The following is a 21584-nucleotide window of genomic DNA, read 5'->3' on the forward strand; positions in this document are numbered from 1 at the left end:
TAATGGTGCTCTATTTACCTGCATTTGCAGCCCTCAAAACTCAAGGATAGGCTTCCTTTAGCAGGTAAGGGAAACTATCAGGGAAATTGCTCTCCCTATCTGTCAGGGTGTGTAAAAAGGATGTGAAATGCTGGTGCCCTAGGTAAGCATTGTGCCTTTTCATATTATTTTGCAGATCTTGATTGAATATACTCATGAACAAGGAAGCTGTCTTGCAGCAAGTAAGACCACTGATCCCTCCTGGCAAAATGCTGGGGACACCAATTGGCAAAAGCTCTCCAAGGGTTTCAGAGAGGGACTTTCTCAGTCCTACCTGAAGACACCTTTTGCAGGAAGAGCATGTCCTCTCACACAGGACAATGGCCCGTCCCCTAAACAGCATTCCATATATAAAAATAGGTTTTCAAGCTCATTCAACAAGTGTGAGAGTGCAGGTCTTACCTCTGCAGCTCGTAGCTGGACAGCGCAGGCTTTATATTCAGCCTCAAGTCTGCTCTTGTGGAAAGCTGCTTTCATGTTCTGTAGAACCAAATCTGTTTTCTGTTTGTTCAAGGTCACACAACTCTGTGGAAAACAAGTATCATTTAGAAGATTTTGCTAAAAAGAAAAGCATTTACAGTGGTACCCCGCAAGACGAACGCCTCGCAAGACGGAAAACCCGCTAGACGAAAGGGTTTTCCGTTTTGGAGGCGCTTCGCAAAACGAATTTCCCTATGGGCTTGCTTCGCAAGATGAAAGCCCATAGGGAAATCTCTCCCAGGTGACGCGCGCCTATGGCAGGAGCCTCCATAGCCGAGCGTCACCTCTCCAACCGGGAGAGCGCGCGCGGGGCTAAAGAAGCCATAGCCCCGCGGCCCTCTCCCAGGTGACGCGCGCCTATGGCAGGAGCCTCCATAGCCGAGTGTCACCTCTCCAGCTGGGAGAGCGCGCGCGTGGGGCTAAAGCAGCCCCCCCGCAACCCTCTCCCGGGTGATGCGCGCCTATGGCAGGAGCCTCCATAGGTGCGCGTCACCTCTCCAACCGGGAGAGCGCGCGCGGGGCTAAAGAAACCCCCCGCGACCCTCTCCCGGCTGGAGATGTGACGCGGGCCTATGGCAGGAACCTCCATAGGCGCCCGTCACCTCTCCAGCCGGGAGAGCGCGTGCGGGGCTAAACCAGCCCCCCGCGACCCTCTCCCGGCTGGAGAAGTGACGCGCGCCTATGGCAGGAGCCTCCATAGGCGCCCGTCACCTCTCCAGCCAGGAGAGCGCGCGCGGGGCTAAAGAAACCCCCCGCGACCCTCTCCCGGCTGGAGAAGAAAAGCCCTTCTCCGCACCGCCAGCCTGGCAAGCGGTTTCCCTAGGAACGCATTAATTGATTTTCAATGCATTCCTATGGGAAACCGTGCTTCGCAAGATGAAAAACTCGCAAGAAGAAAGAACTTGCGGAACGAATTAATTTCGTCTTGCGAGGCACCACTGTATTATTCTTCAATCTGGCGTTTATCCAGATGCAATGCCTCTTCTGTTTGATCAAACACTTGGCAACTGAGAATAAAGTTTGCTTTTCCAGGGCGAGTGACAATTCATTCCAACCTGCCAGAATGATAGCGCAAAGCACTTTTTATTATTTATTTATGTATTATTAAAATTTATATCCCACCCTTCACCTTGTAATATACTTATGAGTGGGCATTTTTGTAACTATTTATTCCTTTGGAACATTTGCACTGTCATGCATCAGGCTCATAACAGCATTGATGTTAATGGACTCCTCTAGGTGACAAGCAATTGAGAAATAAAATGTTCAATACATCTATCAATTAGGTCTTCGTTTTGGGGAAGGGAGGAGTTCATCATTATTTGAATAAACTCATAAAACACCAACAGTACCAAAAGCAGCCTTTGAGAGATGTGTGTTTACCTTTATTAGTTGCATAAATTCTGTGACGAGTTTTACTTTTTCAGTGTTAATTTGTTTTACTGCAATATTCGCTTGCTCAGACGCTTCTTCCAGGTTGACGCCATCTTGTTCCATTTGTCTCAAACTGCGCAAGGAAGATTTATGGGCAATGCTGTTTGAATTACTACAAAAATCCTAGTTCAACCCTATGAAGGCTAGATTTATGTTTTGACAATGAGGAGGCATGATAACTGCCTTTCAAAGTACAGAAAATCAGACTATCCTGTGCAAGCTGAAGAACTTAAAAGAGTAAAGTCTACAAACCTTTCACAATAAATAAAAACCTAATTTTCAATAGTGCCTCTAAAACACATCTGCCCTATCATTCAATTAACAAGCTCTGTCCTGACTGACGTTAACAAGCACAGGAGAAAACAGGGATGCCTGTCATCATTAGCTCAATTCTTCAAGCTAAATTCTGTCAACTCTTAACCATTTTTGGGGTCAGGTCTGAAATCCTAGTTGTCATGTTATGCAAATTGCCCACCAAAGGGATAGCAGATTCTATGAACACCAAAGGAGTTATTTATACAGCCAAAGTATAGCATTATTTGGGGGGGTGCGGGTGGCGCTGTGGGTTAAACCACAGAGCCTAGGACTTGCCGATCAGAAGGTCGGTGGTTCGAATCCCCGCAGCGGGGTGAGCTCCCGTCTTTCGGTCCTAGCTCCTGCCCACCTAGTAGTTCGAAAGCACCCTTAAGTGCAAGTAGATAAATAGGTACTGCTTTCTAGTGGGAAGGTAAACGGCATTTCCATGTGCCCAACAATTTTTTAAGAGGCACACACAGAACTTCAAATTCTCAGCACATACCTTTCCTTACTTTCCCCACAATTTAATAGAATCATAGAACTGTAGGATTGGAAGTGACCCCGGGGCCATCTAACCCAACCCCCCGCAATGCAATATTTCTATAACTTTCATAAGCCAAGTAATTAAATTTGATTGTCCATACTGCCTTCTTTTTTACAGCTGATGTTTAAATTACAAACCGTACAATGCACATGCAAGTATGCGCTTATGCGGTTGCCCCCTGGTAACAGTGTAGCAAAGAGAACAAAGTTTAGAGCAAAGGGAACGGAACTGTCCAAACCCTGCAAGTAAGCAAAGTAAGAAAAACTGAGGGGGACTAAGGACTTAAAGGGCAAAAATATGAATATGAATATAAATATAAATAAAATATAAAATACATAATATAAACAAAATATTATGTAAATTCTAATGACATTTCTATTTGCCTTTTAAAAGTCTTTTAAAAAGGGTGGAAAGATTAATTGGACTTGTAGATCATTAATCCCCTATTTCCATCTTGATCTCTCATATCCATTTTATCATAGTCAGAAGTTCACAGTGCTCAGCAGAAGGATGACAGGTTTTCCTCATCATTTAAATGGCTCCATGATCATCAATGGACTATCAAAGCAGTAAGAGTTCTGATCCAGGTTCGGCTCAGTTTTCGGAGTGCTGTTTCTCTACATAATAAATATATAAAATAGATATACCTGTCACTTTTCATACTAATTTTTGATTCCAATTGCTTCCTTTTGTTTTTTCTATCCAATAGCAACTTTTTCTGTTGTCTGAGGTCATTATCTCTGCGTTCCATATGTTTTTGTTGTGTAGAGAGAGAAGCCATTTTAGAATCCAGCAACTCCAGCTGCCTTGAAATTTCCTAAAGTAAAAAGTGCAGAAGAAAATCCCATTGTATGATGTGTTCATAGTGCACAGGCAACCATTTTAAAAACAGGGAGTATTCCCCCCCCCCCAAATGCTAACAGTATTAATTACATTAAGAAGGCATTTTAAAGTTCAGGTGCAAATATTCTTGTGATATTTGAAAGTTACTTTCAAATTGTAGCTTTAGTGTTAAATGTGGTGAAAAACAGATATAGAACACCAGCCAAAATTGCTGACCAAAGACTTTACAGGATTAATAAGTCCCAACATTTCAAATCATGAACTGCTGTTTTCCTAAACCATCACGATAAATCAGCTTACCTTCTGTTGATTTTCCAACTGCCTTCTTTCGTCTGCATCCACTGTGACAGTAAGGAACTGTGCCGGCCTCAGTGATGTATTACTGGTAATGGTCTGATTTGTGTAAAAAGACACTTTTACCACATATCTTTCTTCTGCTGTGTAGATGCTTCTCAGTTTGGTTTCTTTTATGACCTGCACACACAAAATTACCACACTACAATTATATCAACTCCAGAGGGATAGCTATTAACATCCCGAATGTTAGTCTATTGCAACAAAAAATTCAAATAATTTGTAGCAAATTTATTACGGCATACATTTTAGTGGCTTACAGTCACTCGCATCAGATGCATGCAGTGTTATCCTAAATTGGAATGAATACATACACATGGCAGCGGGATAGCGGGAGTGGAGTTGCAGGCAGCAATGTGAGAGGGAAATAAAGTGAAATGCAGAAACTACAGACTGTGATCATTACTTGAGATGTGCACTGTGGCTGGATGGCAGCCTTACCCTCTCCCCTTGCACCACGAGTAACCTGGGGCTCCCCAGGGCTCAGGAACCAATGATGTGGGACAGCCACATTCAGCTCCCAGAAAGAAAGCTTTCTATCTCAGCACATTTTAAGACCTCTTCTGACTAGGAGTGTAAGAAAGCAGGCTCCTTTGTTTCCTACCTTCAAATTAAGGGCAGCTCACCAGGCCTGAACTTGAAAGGGACGGGGGGGGGGGACGGGGGACGGGACTACTGGCCTTCTAGGACTTTGGGAGCTTCATGTGAGGTAGAAATGAAGTGATGTCTTAACTGCTGCTGTTTCCACTTTTTTAGCTTGTGTTTTGCGTGTGTACCACCTGTTTTAAGACAATTGTTTTTAGGATGGTTTATCTGTTTTATATTTTACTGTAAGCCAGTTGAGATCCAATTGATAGGAAAGCAGATTATAAATTTAAGCACAGTATTTATTATTATTTGCATTTGTTAGTTGCTTTATATATTTAAAAGTCTCAAAACAACTTTACAAGAAAAATACATACAGCTAAGTACAGTTATAAGTCAAGTTTAAAATACATTTAACACAAAGTATCAAAATGTTTATCCAACAATACACTAAATAGTCAAAGATGAACAGCACAATAGAGACTGACTTAACCACTAAAAGACTAGATTCCACAAATAGGGGTGGGGTAGAGAGTAAACACTCTACATCTCCCTCCAGGCTGGGTCACGTGAGGAGAGGTGATCTTTGGAACTGGGATCCTGAACCACATAAGGCTTTATAGGTCAAGTCAAACTCTCTAAATTGAGCCCATAAATTAACTGGTATTCAGTTCAGCCAGAATCAGTATATTGTGCTCAGACCTTCTAATCCCAGCTAATAATCTGGCTGGTGACTTCTGCAGAACCATCACCCCAAAAAATCAAGCACCACTTTCTCTCCACTGCTGCTGGGAAACAAAGAACAGATACGACTTTCAGTGTTCGAAGAAACCCAACTCATCTCTGCCAATGGGTGTAATTTGATTGTATGTGCTTTTCTTAGCTGCTTGTTGCTACTGTGCTTTGCTAATGTGCTTATATAAAGTATGACAAGTTCATGGCCTCCTGATCTGGTGTTGCTTGCTTCTAAGGGAAAGGCGGCAGCATCACACCAAGAGTCTTCCTAAACACTACAGATTTCTATCTCTCTTAGTCAACATGCCTCACCCTTTCGATCATATTTCTGGTTTTCTCTGTGCCGACAGGGACCTCATGAATGCGATATTTAGCACACAGGTAATTCATCACAGGGTGGGGAGCATCAAACAACTCTCTCAAGTAAGAGAATACTCCATACCGGCTGAAGAAGGCAAGAGAGGCAGTTAAATACATTCCCCCCAATTAGTAAAATGAATAATCAATTCTCAGAGCAAGAGTGTTGGAGAAATGAATAAATATGAGCAATCATATTTTAACTGAGGTTAAATATTAAGATTCTGTAACATCAAAAGCCAAATTCTGCAAGCTTATAACAGGCAAAATTGAGCAAATAGTAAATGCTTATTTAATCAGCTAAATTAATTTGATTCAGTATGCTGGGCATCGTGGTGAAAACAGCTAGGTCACTGCACAATTGCTTTCACACAATAACTTATTCCCATTATTATAATGTAGGGTTTTAAGATAAATAGCTTAAAACTTACAACAGTTCTTCAACGGGTTTCCAAGGTTTGCTTTCAGCATAAGATTCACTTGGTGCGCACACAGCATTCACTCTGAGCCTCTGAACATCACGCACCTAAACAAGATTGCATCAATGCCAAGAGAACACTCTTAGCTGTCTTAAGAAAAATGTTTGAACTGAGCTTTTTAACAGTTCTCTTGAGTAGGTAACAATAGTAACATTAGAGAGTACTTCGGAGGATCTTTAATTTAGAACCACCTACAACTCCTTATCTCCTGCCAACCTAGCGGTTTGAAAGCACGTCAACGTGCAAGTAGATAAATAGGTACCACTCTGGCGGGAAGGTAAACGGCGTTTCTGTGCGCTGCCCTGGTTCGCCAGAAGCGGCTTAGTCATGCTGGCCACATGACCCAGAAGCTGTACGCCGGCTCCCTCGGCCAATAAAGCGAGATGAGCGCCGCAACCCCAGAGTCGGCCACGACTGGACCTAATGGTCAGAGGTCCCTTTACCTCTTACAACTCCTTATCTGAAAGCCATTTCAATCAATTAAGGATAGGGTTAAGAAGTGCCTTGCTTTTCTTTTTTGAATTATCTGCACCCTGTTTATTAAGTGAATTTTCCAAAAAGCCTAGCACCCATTAACTTTGTATCAGAAGAATAAAGAAACTGAATCTTCATATAGTCACTGTTATCAGGCAACAGTAGAACAGGTTTTTCCCTCTCTCGCTCAACAAGGTGACTTCTAAAAAATATAACATTTCATGTGCTTCTCTTAGTTGGCGGCTGGAAATGCACTGGAGAAAAGAAAAATTAGCAGTGCTTCATGCTACCAGTGTGGCGAGAGAGACGCAATCAAGAGCCTGCTTATTAAGCTTTTTGCTGTCTGGACTTCGATACCAATCTGTTTTTAATGTAGGAATTGGTCCTTGCCTCTCGTAGAAAGATTTCCATATCTTCTTGGCTTTCAAAGACAAAGGCCCTCAAGTCGTTGGATGAAATGTGATTTTCTACATATTTAGCATGCTTATGATCTTTCATATTGATCTGTGCAGAAAAAAAATATCCAACAATTACAAACGGTGGCTGAAATTAATAGAAAAAGAACAATAAAATGCGCATGAAGGCAAAGGAGCCAGTAAGATGATACTTGGGTTCTAAATAAATGGTAAGTACATTTCCAAATGTAGTTAAGGACGGATATTTGACTGAGGCTTCAAATCCTGTGCACACATATCTGGGAGCAAGTCCCACTGAATGCAATGAAGCTTACTTCTTTTTTCATCGTTGGTGTAGTGTGTTTTAAATGACTTATAATGAAATTATATATTTCAAGTATGACTTACATTAAATGGGCATCAAGAAATAAAATAAAATGTGCTCTATTCTTTAAAATGGCTCAATACTCATTATGCTGTGGCTAATTATTCTAGAAGTACCTTAATTCATATGTTGGTGGTTACATTGTGGCCCTGTCGTTATCTTCGTGGGAGGGGAGATGCTGCAGTATGGTGCCATCCGGATGCAGCCTGGAAACTTAGTAAGTCCCAGGTGATGTGGGAGGAGCCCAAATGAGGACTTTTTCTTGAGGGTAACCTCAAGATTAGACTACTGTAACACACTGCATGTGGGCCACCTTATGCCTTGTTCCTGTAACTGGTGCAAATGCAGGTGCCGGGGTGCTTAGTGGGACACCCAGCTTTGCATATATTTTAACAGTGTGGAAAGATCTGCACTGGCTGCCTATTAGCTGCAGAGCCAATTTCAAGGTTGATGGTGTTGGTATTGAAAGCCCTGAAGAACTTGACACCAGGGCACCTAGCAGACTGCCTCCCCTAGTACAGAGCAGGCTGATCTTAAAAACTTCCAAGGAGACATGGCTGGTGGCTCCACAACCATTAGATTGTCACTTGTTGACAATGCAGAAGCAGGGCTTCTTGTGGATAGAACCCAACCTCCAGAATACCGTTCCTCACACAATCCATGAGGTGGAGACTAGGGCTGGGCGATATATCAATATATTGTCCAAAACGGGTCTGAAGTTCACATCGTGATAACTGTTTCATAATATCTGAGCTGGCAATATATCACAAATCACAGTGTGTGTAAGGGCTAGGCAATATCTGGTTTTCAGTATCACGGTAACTCACCAGCTAAATGTTGAAATGTCATCAACAGCTAAACCTCACAGAATCATCAGCTCAACACTGCAACTACCACAATGTCTGAAATAAGGATGGAACTATACAGAGGCGAACAAGACAATGTCCAGGCAACTGCTACCACTTAAGAGGTCTAAAATGGATAAACGACAACATTATCAATCACCATACAGTTAGTTTCATCAGCAGGCAAGCCAAAATGCATCCCAACAGGACTTTTGGTTTTGGGCTTGGCTACCAAATGATGGCATCCAGGACAATCCAAACCACGACAATGAATCATAGTGAATACAAATAATTTGGGGCTGCCAGGCTGCCAGCAGTTCTGCTAGGAGACAGAAACAGCAGTGGCAGAAACAACTTGCCAGGACTGCAGCAGTAGCGGCGACAACCTGCAAGGCCTGGCAGTGGCAGCACAATCAGTGGTGGCCTGTGAGTCCTCATGGAGGTGACAGGAGCGGGGCAGCAGTAGCAGCATGCAAGGCCTCGTGGCGGTGGAACAAGCAGTGGCGACTGCGAGGCCTTGTGGCGGCGACAGAAGTTGGCGGCCATAGCAATGGCAGCCTGCAAGGCCTTGCAGCAACGCCACAGTGACAGCCTGCAAGACCTCTTGGTGGTCATACATAGTGGTGGTAGTAGCAGCAGCAGCCTGCAAGGACTTATGGCAGCGATGGAAGGCAGCAGCGGTATGGGTGGTGGCCTGCGAGAACTAACAGCAGTGATGGGAGGTGGTGGCAGTAGCGGCCGCAGCCCACAAGGCCTCGTGGCGGCGATGGAAAGGGGCAGCGGTAACGGCACTGGCCTTCGAGGTCAGGATTTGGCAGCAGAAGCAGTAGTGGCCTGCGAGTCCTCAGGGTAGAGGCCTGTGGGGACTTGTAGCAATGACAGGAGGTGACAGCAGTAGTGGCATCCTGCGAGGCCTTGCATCAGCAATGGGAAGTGGGGGCCTATGAGGCCTCGTGGCAACAAAAGCAGTGGGGCTTGTGAGGCCTCACCATGGTGGCAAGAAGTGGCAGCCTGGACGTCCCCCTGGCGGTAGTGGGAGGTGGTGGCAGAAGTTGTGGCAGCCTGCTCAGCGAGGCCTTACAGGTGACCCCTGCTTCTGGCACTGTCTCCTGACACCATGGGAAGGCCTCACAGGCCACCGCTACTGCCAGCGTCATGACAAGGCTTTGCAGGCAGGCGTCGTTTTTGCCACTGCTGCAAGGCCTTGCAGGCCACCACTACTGCTGTCACCGCAAGGCCTCACAGGCTGCCGCCAGCACCCACTGTCATGGCAGGGCTTTGCAGGCTGCTTATTGTGCCACTGCTTCTGCCCACCCCCCCACCCCCGTTGTTGATTCTGCCACCGCCAGGCTGCTGCTGCTTCTGCTGCTGCCTAGCAGGCCTGCCTGCTGTCTGGGAGTCCCAGATTATTTGTATTCACTATGATGCATCACTGTACTTTGGACTGTCCTGAATGCCACCACTTGGAAGCCAAGCCCAACCCTTAAGTAGTAGCAGTTGCCAGGACACTGCCCTATTCACCTCTGCATAGCCCCTTCCTTATTGCAGATGTTGTGATATATTGACATATCATGATGTTTAACTGGTGTTATACTGCAATACTGAAAAACAGTTATCGCCCAGCCCTAGTGGAGACTGTAATAAGTCAGCCTCTTAAAACATGTTCACCAATGTTTTCCTAGATTCTGAAAAACTGTCTTTGTTTTGTACAATGCTAAGCTTTATTTGTGATGCACACTTTTATCAAGTTTTACTGAATGTTGCTGATGAATTTTTATTGTTTTTATGAAAACCTCTTAAAATGAAATTTATTCAGCAGCATGCTTTTTAATAAGTAAATTTACTTGTGATGGATGGACAGAGTAATCCTAGGACTCAGCTAGAGTGGTAAAGAAAAAGTGTTTTATATGTATTGTATATGCAGTATAACAATGTGACACCAGAGGGCGATGTGGGGCCACGGCTTTCCCAACCAGATTTCCCTGTATGAGTTTACGGTACATTTAAGTAAAACGCTTCTTTGACATGTCTAGATCCAGCCACAATCTTACACATACAGTGGTACCTCGCAAGACGAATGCCTCAGAAGACGAAAAACTCGCAAGACGAAAGAGTTTTTCGTTTTTTGAGTTGCTTCGCAAGACGAATTTCCCTATGGGCTTGCTTCGCAAGACGAAAATGTCTTGCAAGGTTGTTTCCTTTTTCTTAAAACCGCTTGAAGAGGTGCAGCTGCGACTTGACCATGCTTCGCAAGACGAAAAATTCGCAAGACGAAAAAACTCGCAGAACGAATTAATTTCGTCTTGCGAGGCACCACGGTATGTATATAGCTTCTATTCTATTAACATTCCCCGCCCCCGCATTTTCATAGTTCTTCTTTTTATCTGTAACCCATCTCAGAAAAAGGTGAGGTATAAATAAATGAGCCCTCCTCCTCCTATCTGCCGGCAGGTCAGATGGTTAGGACTGAGGTCAAGTATCTCTCTATCTGCAGGGGAAGGCTCCACATAGAAGGGCATGTCCCTGCGGTGCTGTTTCCCTGGTGGTAGCCAGCATTATTCTCCAAAATGAGTGTTCTGGAGGCCTGCTTTCATTTGCTGGGTTCCTCCTCATTACCAGCCTAAAGCTGCTACAACTAATTTCCCTCTCTCCATTGCAACCAATGGGTCTGGGGAGAGAATGAGAAAATGCAATAAGTCCGCCCCCCATACTTCCCATCCTGGGGGAGCCAGCCGAAGTTTGGAAGTGGTGTCGTTTGACCTAATAACCACCATGTAACTTCAAAATGAAACTAACTGAAAACGATAAAAATACTGCACTTTGTCAAAAAGGTTATTCTCAGAAGCAGTTTGAAACAACCCATTCAAAATAAGTGATTAGATCTGGTTATTTGATCTAGAATTAGCTTAAGAAATGAAGGTGCTAAAGGCCCCACAAGCTGTATGATAACTTTCCCATCCTCTTACAAGGCACTGCTTTTCTGGAAGGCTCTTAAACCTCACTGATGGCCAGACTAGGAAAGGGTGAGGCGGAGGGACTTTCTTGGAGCAGCCCAGCAAGAGTGGGGACTCACCCTGGACCTTTTAACTTTAATATGCTGGTCATATGTCTTTGTTAGTTCACGGTATGAACAACATACATACATACTTTTCAAAATACAAAGCCTCAAGTTGAACAGAATCCATTCCAGAAATCCGTTCGATTTCCAAAGTTCCAAAGATTGAATCGGAAGCAGCGGAAGTCCAGTCAGACGTTCAGCTTTCGAAAGAACGTTCGAAAACTGGAACACTCACTTCTGGTTATCCATCTTTTGGGAGCTGGAACATTCGACTCCCAAGGCATTCAGGAGCCCAAGGTACGGCTGTATTTTGTACTTTCGCAGAAGGCAAGATTCACACCACAGACTTAATTCAATACATAAAGGTACCTGTATGCCAAGCTCGACTATTCACATTAAAACAATGGATTATAGTTTTATAAGCAGTAGTGGTATTACATTTTAGTGATGACTAAGTCACACAATAGTCAGGCAAATCAGCTTACTGCAAGCATCATGGGATCACAGACTTCTCCTCTGAACAGGTTTCTGTTTTCTCTTAGCCACGTAAGAGCAATGTGTGTGTCTTGAAATCTCCTTTTGAGCTTCTCTTCCTTCATCTTCACCATATTCTCAAACTGCACAATGCCATTCATTACTCCTGTAATTTTGAGACAGCTTTAGGAGCCATGTTCACAGGGCTTCATGATCACAACTACAGCCACTATAGAGGGAAGAGCTGTCTTGCACAAAATACCCATAGCTAGACCCTTGACGCATATCCAACTAACTCCTTCTGCTAGCAGAAGCCCATGCAAGAACTTCCACTAGCGCAATCAGGCTTTCCCCGCTCCCCCTTGCAACCCCACAGAACAGCATGCAGGAGGAGGAGAGGAGAGATCGTTCTGGAGGGTGAGCAGAAATCACAATGCAAAGCTGAATTCCTAGCATATACTTTCCACTCTATGCAAGCAGCCCATGGAGAAAGCTATGTGGAATTTTGTTAAAGCATCCAGTCTGAATTCAGCTTCTGAAATCCCTGCCATACTAGAATAAATCCTCGCTGGAAATTTGGGCCAGGATTCAGAGCATTATACAGGAGGTCCACATGTACAGTGGAGCTTCTAAGCCGGCTCCAGACACCTGGCAAACCATTCACCAAAACTGGAAGAATTTCAGGATCAGCATCAACATACAGCTTTAGGAGTTGCCTGGGGGGTGGGGAGTCCTGGGAGGGGGTATGTTTGAACACACCTAACTAAGGCTAGGATCCAAAGAGCCTACTGAGAACATTTGCTTCCAACCCCTTCTCTGTCATGTTAACAAAGAAAGGCAACAGGAATTGATATCTTCAGGGCTGGGGATTTGGGTTGGTTGTCAGTTATCAAAGCCAATTTCCTATTGTGAAATTCAGCTTTACCACTTGGCAAAAATAATTAAGTAAATAAAAAGGGATGGGCATCTGGGGGAAAAAGACGTTAGCAATCCCACCTGCCACCGAACCCAATGTATTTTGACTATGCATGATTTTGGCTTCAGGTGCAATCCCCAGAACGTAACCCCCATGTAAGTTGTGGGCTTACTGCAGTACTAACAGCAAGCACACAGTTAAGCCCATTTACCATCTTTGTCCTTTAGCAAGCTCTCCTTTTCTCCTGTCAGATGATTTAATTCACCATCAATATTTAGTTTCTCTTCCTGCAAATGGTTAAGCTCAGCATTAATTGAATCCATCTGAGGTTGAATATTCTCAGGACTGTCTGTATTTCTTAGCTCATTATTCCAGTCTTCTATCATCTTACGAGTGTTTTGTATTCTCTTCTGTCGGTCCATTTCTACCTCCTCCTTCATCCTCATTGCCTGCATAATTCTCTCAATCTAAAAAACACACACAAGCATTTCTCAAGCATGCCAATAACAAAAAGAAGTTTTTACAAAAGTAAGAATATTCTAGCTAAGATAAAATGGAAGTTATTTATTATCTAAAAAAAAACCAAACCCACCAGCCATTATAATTCTCTGTAGTACCAAACTTGGGTGACCCCTGGCCTATTAGGTTAGAAGCAAAACAGGATCATACAAAATCCAATTGGCTTGCATTGCTGATCATAGGTTACCTGCACTTTCCAATTCTGGGATGCCTATTTGCTGGTCTACATAATTTTTTACAAGGTCATGACCTTTTATATCTAAAGTGCTATAGAAGCAAATGACGCTAATGACTGCAACTATTTACCTGGAAATATGCTAGAATCTAGCAAGTAAGAAAGGCAGGGGTCACTATTACAGAATCCTCAATATTGGCATTTACGCTTTTGGAATAAAATGAATGCCTCTGTCAGAAAATTAAACATGTTATAAAATCAGCACAACATGGGAGAAACACAATGGGTTCAAATTACTAAAGTTTTAAGGTAAAGGGTAAAGGGACCCCTGACCATTAGGTCCAGTCATGACTGACTCTGGGGTTGCGGTGCTCATCTCGCTTTATTGGCCGAGGGAGCCGGCGTACAGCTTCCGGGTCATGTGGCCAGCATGACTAAGCCACTTCTGGCGAACCAGAGCAGCGCACGGAAACGCTGTTTACCTTCCTGCCGGAGCAGTACCTATTTATCTACTTGCACTTTGACGTGCTTTTGAACTGCTAGGTTGGCAGGAGCAGGGACTGAGCAACGGGAGCTCACCCCGTCGCGGGGATTCGAACCGCCGACCTTCTGATCGGCAAGCCCAAGAGGCTCAGTGGTTTAACCCACAGCGCCACCCGCGTCCCTAAAGTTTTAGAGAGAGTTAAATGCAAAATACAATACAATACAAAACTTACTTCTTTGTCTTTTGACTCCAAAACATCTTGATGCTGTTTACATTTCTGAGATGTTTCTCTGATAGCTGCAGCCTATATACCAAAAGCATTTTTAAAGTTAGAAATCAGCTGTAACTGTAATAAAAGAATCTAAGGCAGTACGGACAGGCGACTTTTCTACTACACCATGGATTAAACTGCATATTGTAACAACTATTTCTGGAGAACAATCATTGCCTCTTAATTAAAGGCTGAACACACTACCGTTAACAAGTATATAGTTGGCAGTTTAAATAACTGCAGCTTTACGGAATCAACTTTTGAGATTCGATATAAAGCTGGATACATGTATAAATTTTGCCATTTGTATCCTGATGTCTCGGTTGTAGCTCACTTCACATGTAAGTTTCTTCCTGTGGGGCATCACAAACTTCCACAGCAAGGCACCGAAGGCTGGCTACAGATCAATGAAACTCAAACCACTCCCTATGGGTGGATGGATAGGGGAATGATGTTTGGCCACACTCATTATGAGCTCTGCAGCTTGAACCAAGAACCTCAGTCTGAAGATGAGACCTACTTCAGTGGTTGGTCCTGGGCTCTCTATATGTTAGAATCATAGAGTTGGAAGAGACCACAAGGGCCATCGAGTCCAAACCCCTGCCAAGCCCCTGCCATGTTTATCTACCTCAGGTGCTGAAGGGAATAGGAGTATACAAAATCAGGCCCTGCTATTGGCAGGTAATATGAAGTCTCTGGGCTGGCCAATCTCAGCATAAATACTAGGAGTTTGGCCTTTGCCTTTGATAGATCAAGGGAGACATTATTTCTCTCTTTGCTGCATTTCAGGTTCTCCAGCTTAAGGCACTGACTTCATGGACTCTGAATTGGAAAAAATCAATGAATTCCAATGAAACAAGCCAGAACCCCAGCCAGGCCCTGACAGAGCCCACGCTCCAAATACCTAACTTTGGACTGCAAGTTATCCCCAGGTGAAATGGCAAGTTAGGATGTCCTTAGACATTGCACTACCTTCTTTGTGAGGCATACTGTGATTTAGATGGTGTCAGGAAGCTAGACTATGTAGAACTTTCTGTTCTGATTCTACTCCACTGACTCCTTTCTAATTCTTTGCTCATTAAAAGTGTTTTCGTTTTACATTACATGGGGTACCTTCAGCTACATGTCTAAACTACTTGTATGTCCATGAGACTTACAAAGGAACTCTTAAATACATACTTTCTCTTGGATTTTGTTATTCAGACTTGTACACTGTTTCTCAGCCTCTTGGATCTGATGTGTCATGGGAGATTGTGATTTTCTTAGTGCATTTAATTCCTCCTTTTGACGATCTCTGTTTTGTTTCACCTGTTCATGTTGCTTGCGGACATCTTCATATACCTAGGAAGGAATGCAAGCAAACAGATTTATTAATTTACATTGTTTATTCAATGCATTTATATACCACCTTTCTGCCAAGGCACCCAATGTGGCTTACAATTATAAACCACTAAGACAAATTATATAACATGCAAAATGGAGGAGGCAGCAGTCTGAATGAACTGGCCCTGATGTTGTCTGTGAGGACATTACATCTCTGTGCTCGATAGCCCAAACAAGTCGTCTGAAGTTTCTGCTTTGTGCACCATTTAACCTGTCAGGAAATGCAAACATGTCCCTGTTAGATGGACTGGAGTTGGTGAATAGTTCCAGGCAATTACTTTGACATCTGTCCATCTATGCTTAAGGAGGGCAGGTCTATCTCATGGAATGGGAGCCTGTGGCCCTCCACTTGTTGAAGAATTACAACTCCCACTTTCTCTGACCACTAGCAATATGGGCTGTGGCTGATGGGAGCTGATGTCTATCATCCAGAGAGCAACAGGTTCCTTATACTTAGTCTAACTTTTAAATTTCTATTTTGTTCTTTTATTCTAATTGAGGATAGACTGTGGTGTGGGGAATGCTATAAAAACATATCGCCATAATGTCCTAGTATGGCACTAGCATGGCTCACAGCTAGACTAACTACTGGCGGCTACAATAAGAGAAATAATTGTGTCTTTGTCAGGATTGCTATGTCCAGACATGTCTGTAGGTTTAAGACCTCCTGGGCCAACGAAAGACTATGCAGCAAGAGCACCTCTGGGTTGTGTTCAGATGTGCTGGATACACAGTCTGGTGTACTCCAAGCTACTGAAGTGGACTTAGGCTGCCTCTACCACTCATGGTGACTATTTCACCTCTTCTATAGGAGGTGGGGTTGTATGCCGCCTTTGTCTGAAGAACTCAGGGCAGTTCACAGCATAAAAATACAAAATAAGAACACAAAAAGCAAGAACAAACCCATAACCTCTCCTCCCATAAGCACATTTAAAAAAACCTAGAATGTTATTCAGCCCAAGGCCTGGTTGAAAAGGAACATTTCCACCTGGCAGATAAAGATGTATGATGAAGGCACCTCCCTGGGAAGAGCAGTCCACAAACACTGCAGAAAAGGCCCATTCTTGTCTTGCCACCCTCTGGACCACACACATGGAGGGGGCACATGAAAAAGGGCCTCAGATGTTGGTCGCACGGTCCAGGTCGCTCATGTGGGGAGAGGCTGTCCTTGAGATAAGTCCTGAACCGTCAATTTAAATATCCTGTAGCTACTCAGTTGATCTTTGGATTCTCACTTTGGAAGACTTCAGTCATGGAAACAGGAATCTGTAACATGTGGAGGTTGACCCCAGGTCCTCCCTCACTGATCTAGGCCACTGTCCACTAGTTTTCAACCCAATGGCTACAAACTAGCCCAGTGGCTACAAGCATTCTTTAATAAGCGTGTGGTTGGGGGGAAAGATGGGAGATTTTCAGAAATATCAATTCCGCATCCAATAGTTCCTTCTTAGGCTTTTCTGCACTCCTACAGAATTACAGCATACAAATAGCCCTGAATGCTCTCCTAGGAAAAGCAGCTAGACTTTTGAAGACAAATCCTTAAAGAGGTTTTTACCGTATTTTTCGCCCTATAGGACGCACTTTTTCCCCTCCAAAAATGAAGGGGAAATGTGGGTGCGTCTTATGGGGCGAATGCAGGCTTTCACTGAAGCCTGGAGAGCGAGAGGGGTTGGTGAGCACCGACCCCTCTCACTCTCCAGGCTTCAGGAGAGCCCCAGCGCCAGCCCCACAAGGTCGGGGGACAGAGGGAGGCGGAACACCGCCATCCCGCTGTCTCCCGAAGTGGTTTGGAGGCTGACGGCGGGGAGACTCCGCCACCAGCCCCGCAAGCTCCGGGGACAGCAGGGAGGCGCAGCGCGTCTACCCGCTGTCCCCGGACCTGATCTCAAGGTGGGCGGCGGGGAGAAGAGCGCTTCTCCCCGCTGCCTGCCCCGCAAGCTCCGGGGACAGCAGGGAGGTGCAGCGCGTCTCCCCGCTGTCCTCAGACCTGATCTGAAGGCGGGCGGCGGGGAGAAGAGCGCTTCTCCCCGCTGGCAGCCCCACAAGCGCCGGGGGGGGGGCGAAATAAATTTTTTCCCTTTATTTCCCCCCCAAAAAACTTGGTGCGTCCTATGGGCGGGTGCGTCCTTTGGGGCGAAAAATACGGTATATAAATTTAAATAATATATACATTCTATGGCCTTTTCAAATCTGACTGGGTTTTTTGTTGTTCTATTGCTGTTTAAAGATTCCTTAAAATGTTACTGATGTTACTTGTAAGCTGCCTTGGAAAGATCTGTATCTTGAATGGCAAAGATATTAATAACAGTAATAAAGAAACAATGTAAAATGCAATTCATCTTGTCATCTTTATAATAATTGTGATTTATTTGTTTTCCTCTTCTATTTCTATCCACTTCTACAATTCATTCAAGTACACTTGCTACATTACATTTGTTTTTGTTTTTCCCCAAAAGTCTAAAAGAAAAGAAAAAAGAACTTACCACCCAGGGCCTTTTTCTCTCAAGCATTGCAATTAAATCCAGATGGCGTTTATGTTCATGGTATCGCTCCACATCTTGTTTATACCTTTCATTTGTTTGCTTCATTTTCTCTAGGTTGCTATGTTTCTCTTTACATGAATTCTGTCAGAATATGTATTTCAAGTTATTTAGTTGGTTCAATTAAATTGCAATTGTGACGTGCCCTATTTGAAACTCAAATACACAAGAATTAGTATTTCTATCAAATTAGCACCTCACTTCTCTAATGGAAAATGGATCTTACTTGTCAGAGTGCAAGTCAGAAGCCCATATACAAAATGAAGGTTTGGTATCAATAGTAATCTAATCTATCAAGAAACAATGAAATGTTATATGCTTTGCATTAGGTCCTCTCAATCCTTGCAAATGGGAGATTGCAGGGTAGCAAAGAGGTATTCCACAGCATTTAACTATGAATCTGTTCCAGTGATATCTGCTGCTGTTGCTGAATATTTAAACTATGCATTTCCTTTTCCTAATATGGAATCAAACGTGGTTCATAATTCAGCTATAAGAACCAGTAGATAAATAAACAGTGTAGACAAAACAACTGGGACTTTAACATTTCTGTCAGCACAATGAAGGTGAGCCATGTTCCCACTTGAGAAGGACTTGAAACCAGAGAATCAGAAGTCAGCAAATTGTTAAAGCATGAACCCTGGTTAGCCCGAACCTTGTTAACAATCAAGTCAATGTAACACTAAGTATATAAATTTCATTTAAATATTTGTACCCCAATTTTCTTTTCTAAAGCTAGGCAAAGTGGCTAACCAAAGGTACATACCAATAAATACAAAAATATCATAATCTATATACACACAATAATTCAATCACTAAATAAAGGAGTTTGAACTACACTAAACTCATGACTAATCAAACAGTAAAACTAAAACAACATTTCAGTTACACAATACGACTATTTCACCAGCAAAATACAGTATATCTAACAACCTCAGTGAGCAATCCTATACAGTGGTGCCCCGCAAGACGAATGCCTCGCAAGACGAAAGGGGTTTCCGTTTTTGCGTTGCTTCGCTAAACGAATTTCCCTATGGGCTTGCTTTGCAAGACGGAAACGTCTTGCGCTTTTTTTTTTAAAGCCGCTTAAAGAGGCGCAGTTGCGACGGACCGTGCTTCGCAAGACGAAAAACATCGCAAGACGAAAAGACTCGTGGAACGAATTCTTTTCGTCTTGCGAGGCACCACTGTACTGTACTTAAAATCTGCAGATGAGAAGCTGTAGGATACAGTGAAAGCCAAAGATGCCCCTGGAACTTCCGAGATGCCACTGGAATTGTACACGCCATGCCAGCAGCCCTGCAAGTGTCTTTCACTTTCAAGATCCATTCCATCCCAGATGCTGCACAAATGAGACTTTTGATTTTGAGCTGAGGCATATTAGAAGGCAAATTAGAAGGGACCCCTAGCCTGACTTGGCTTCAGCTGGCCTCAGAAAGAGACCCAGTGGTGAGAAAGGAAGGTTGGGGGCCCCACCACTGCCTGGTCACTCAGACTGGGAATGGGGATGGGGCAGGTATCTCAAGTTCATCAATGCTGCTTCCTGGATGTACGAAGCACTCAGTTAGCAGAGGGTAGAAAGGGAGGCAAGAGGTGCTGCTGAGAAGCCTACCAGGCAACATATTAGGCAGGGGGTAGGCTAAAAGAAAGATCCCTTGGGTTGCCAGGGCATCCAAAAAGACATGCTGGCTCATGGAAGAACCAATCCATTTGTAGCTGGCAGCTGTTCTACTTAAAAGCAATTCATGTGAGCACTTGGGAGGTAGAAAAACTAAACAACATGCAGTGATACTTGTCTCCTCCTTCTAGCTGACATCAGTGTGCAACATTAGCACACTGGCCATGACTGATAGACGTTAATAGTGTTTCTATTAAGTGGTTGTATCTGCCATTTTAAAACCATTTGGGGATTTTTCAAGCTTTGATTTCCCCTACCCTCCCAGGCTGAAAACATAGGATACGGCCATTGTTGGTCCTTCTTAAATAACCCGGCAGTAAAAGCAGCAACTACTAGGCGCTTGACCACCTTCAAAAACCTCCTTACAGTAAAGGGACATGGCAAGAGGAGGGTATCCACAATATACAAAATACTACTCCAGAATCTCACACACATTATCTCAATCAAAAAGCAACGGGAGCACAACATAGGGTTAAAAAAAAACCCCAACCCAATGGACCAAACTGGTCTAAACCTCCCTTTAAATCCATCTCAGCTAAAAGAAACAAACTCACATTGAAGCTTATCTATAGATAGTACCTAAGACTACAAAAGATGGCGCTTATACACCCAGGAACCTCACCAAAGTGCTGGAGAGGTTGCAACTCTACAGGCACATACCTCCACATGTGGTGGGATTGCCCCCAAACCCAACCCTTTTGAACATAAGTTACTTTGCATATTTTGGGGGGACTTAACAGCTACTAGAAGCCACCCCAGAACTGAACCTATTATTGAATATTTTCCAAGACAATAATGCACTCTCACACCACAAAGAACTCATAAGCCACCTACTCTCAGCAGCCAGGAGCATCATAGCACTGGAGGGACGTGTCAGGAGTGAACCTGGACCACTGGTAGCAAACTGTAAGGGAAACAGCCCTACTAGAAAAGCTAACCAACAAACTCAAACTAGAGTGGGGATAAGCAAAAGAGAATGCCTTCACCCCGGTATGGCTCCCCTTTATGACATACACAGCCCAACAAGACAACACGAACCCACTGACAGCATTCGAATCAACATGGCTCATTTGACCCAACAACTCCTCCCCCTGAAACATGCAAAAAAACCTCACTGCAGTCAGCTGAAGGCAACCAACCAGGCCCTGGGGCCCCCCTTCACTGCCAATGACAACCAAGAAATGAATAGAAAGAAAACCTACCCACGTGACGCTGACACAAAAACCTGGCACATACACTATGTAAAAGAATGGAAGTTTACTACCCCCCTTTTCTTCCCCCCATCTCCCCCAACCTTATATTGCCTAAACCATTACTGTCTCATGTTGAATATAACTGATCTGTAGAAAGGACTGAACTGAAAGCAGAGATGCTTTATGTACTTATGTTACCCCAGAAAATTTTTAATTAAAAAAACCTTTTTTTAAAAAAAGGCAGTTGTTGGTTTAGTGGGGGTGTAAATTGCCTCATCCTCCCCACATTGGAGTATAGGATTGCTCTGCCTGCCAGTAAAGCTGAAATCCATACCCATTTACATAGGAGGAAGTTCCAATGAACTCCATGGGACATACTTCTGAGTAGACATGCATAGGACTGGGCTGTAATATACCTCTGCCACCAGCCAGGATGCCAGAGGCCATAAGGAGGCTGCACTGTCTGTCTGGCAGGAAGAACAGAGCAAGAGCTAACAGATCTAGCTAACAGATGCGGCTAGGAAGAGCAGCTGCTCCAGTGCTTTCCTCCTTCTGTGTTCTGTTTTCTTTACTGCTAAGTTTATTGGATTGTAACAGGGACTGTCTCACCTTTTAATCTCTACAGTTCTCCTAACATTTCAGACGTT

At 43.9% G+C, this 21584-nt stretch overlaps 1 protein-coding gene across 1 annotated transcript in view; it reads right to left on the reverse strand.

Moving 5' to 3' along the window:
* Positions 1–21584, reverse strand: part of SMC5 (structural maintenance of chromosomes 5) — a 49132-nt gene that overhangs the window by 15454 nt on the left and 12094 nt on the right. The window contains exons 6-17 of the mRNA XM_082241696.1: positions 18010–18150; positions 15323–15484; positions 14105–14176; positions 12906–13161; positions 11790–11944; positions 7012–7125; positions 6100–6194; positions 5624–5756; positions 3938–4111; positions 3442–3611; positions 1903–2026; positions 442–564 (exon numbers count right to left, since the gene is read on the reverse strand). Of these exons, the coding sequence (XP_082097822.1) occupies positions 442–564; positions 1903–2026; positions 3442–3611; positions 3938–4111; positions 5624–5756; positions 6100–6194; positions 7012–7125; positions 11790–11944; positions 12906–13161; positions 14105–14176; positions 15323–15484; positions 18010–18150 (1719 nt within the window). The remainder of the gene's footprint in view (positions 1–441; positions 565–1902; positions 2027–3441; positions 3612–3937; positions 4112–5623; positions 5757–6099; positions 6195–7011; positions 7126–11789; positions 11945–12905; positions 13162–14104; positions 14177–15322; positions 15485–18009; positions 18151–21584) is intronic.

The sequence above is a fragment of the Podarcis vaucheri genome (assembly GCF_965113315.1).
Source record: "Podarcis vaucheri genome assembly, chromosome: 11".
In the NCBI taxonomy this organism is placed as follows: Eukaryota; Metazoa; Chordata; class Lepidosauria; order Squamata; family Lacertidae; genus Podarcis; species Podarcis vaucheri.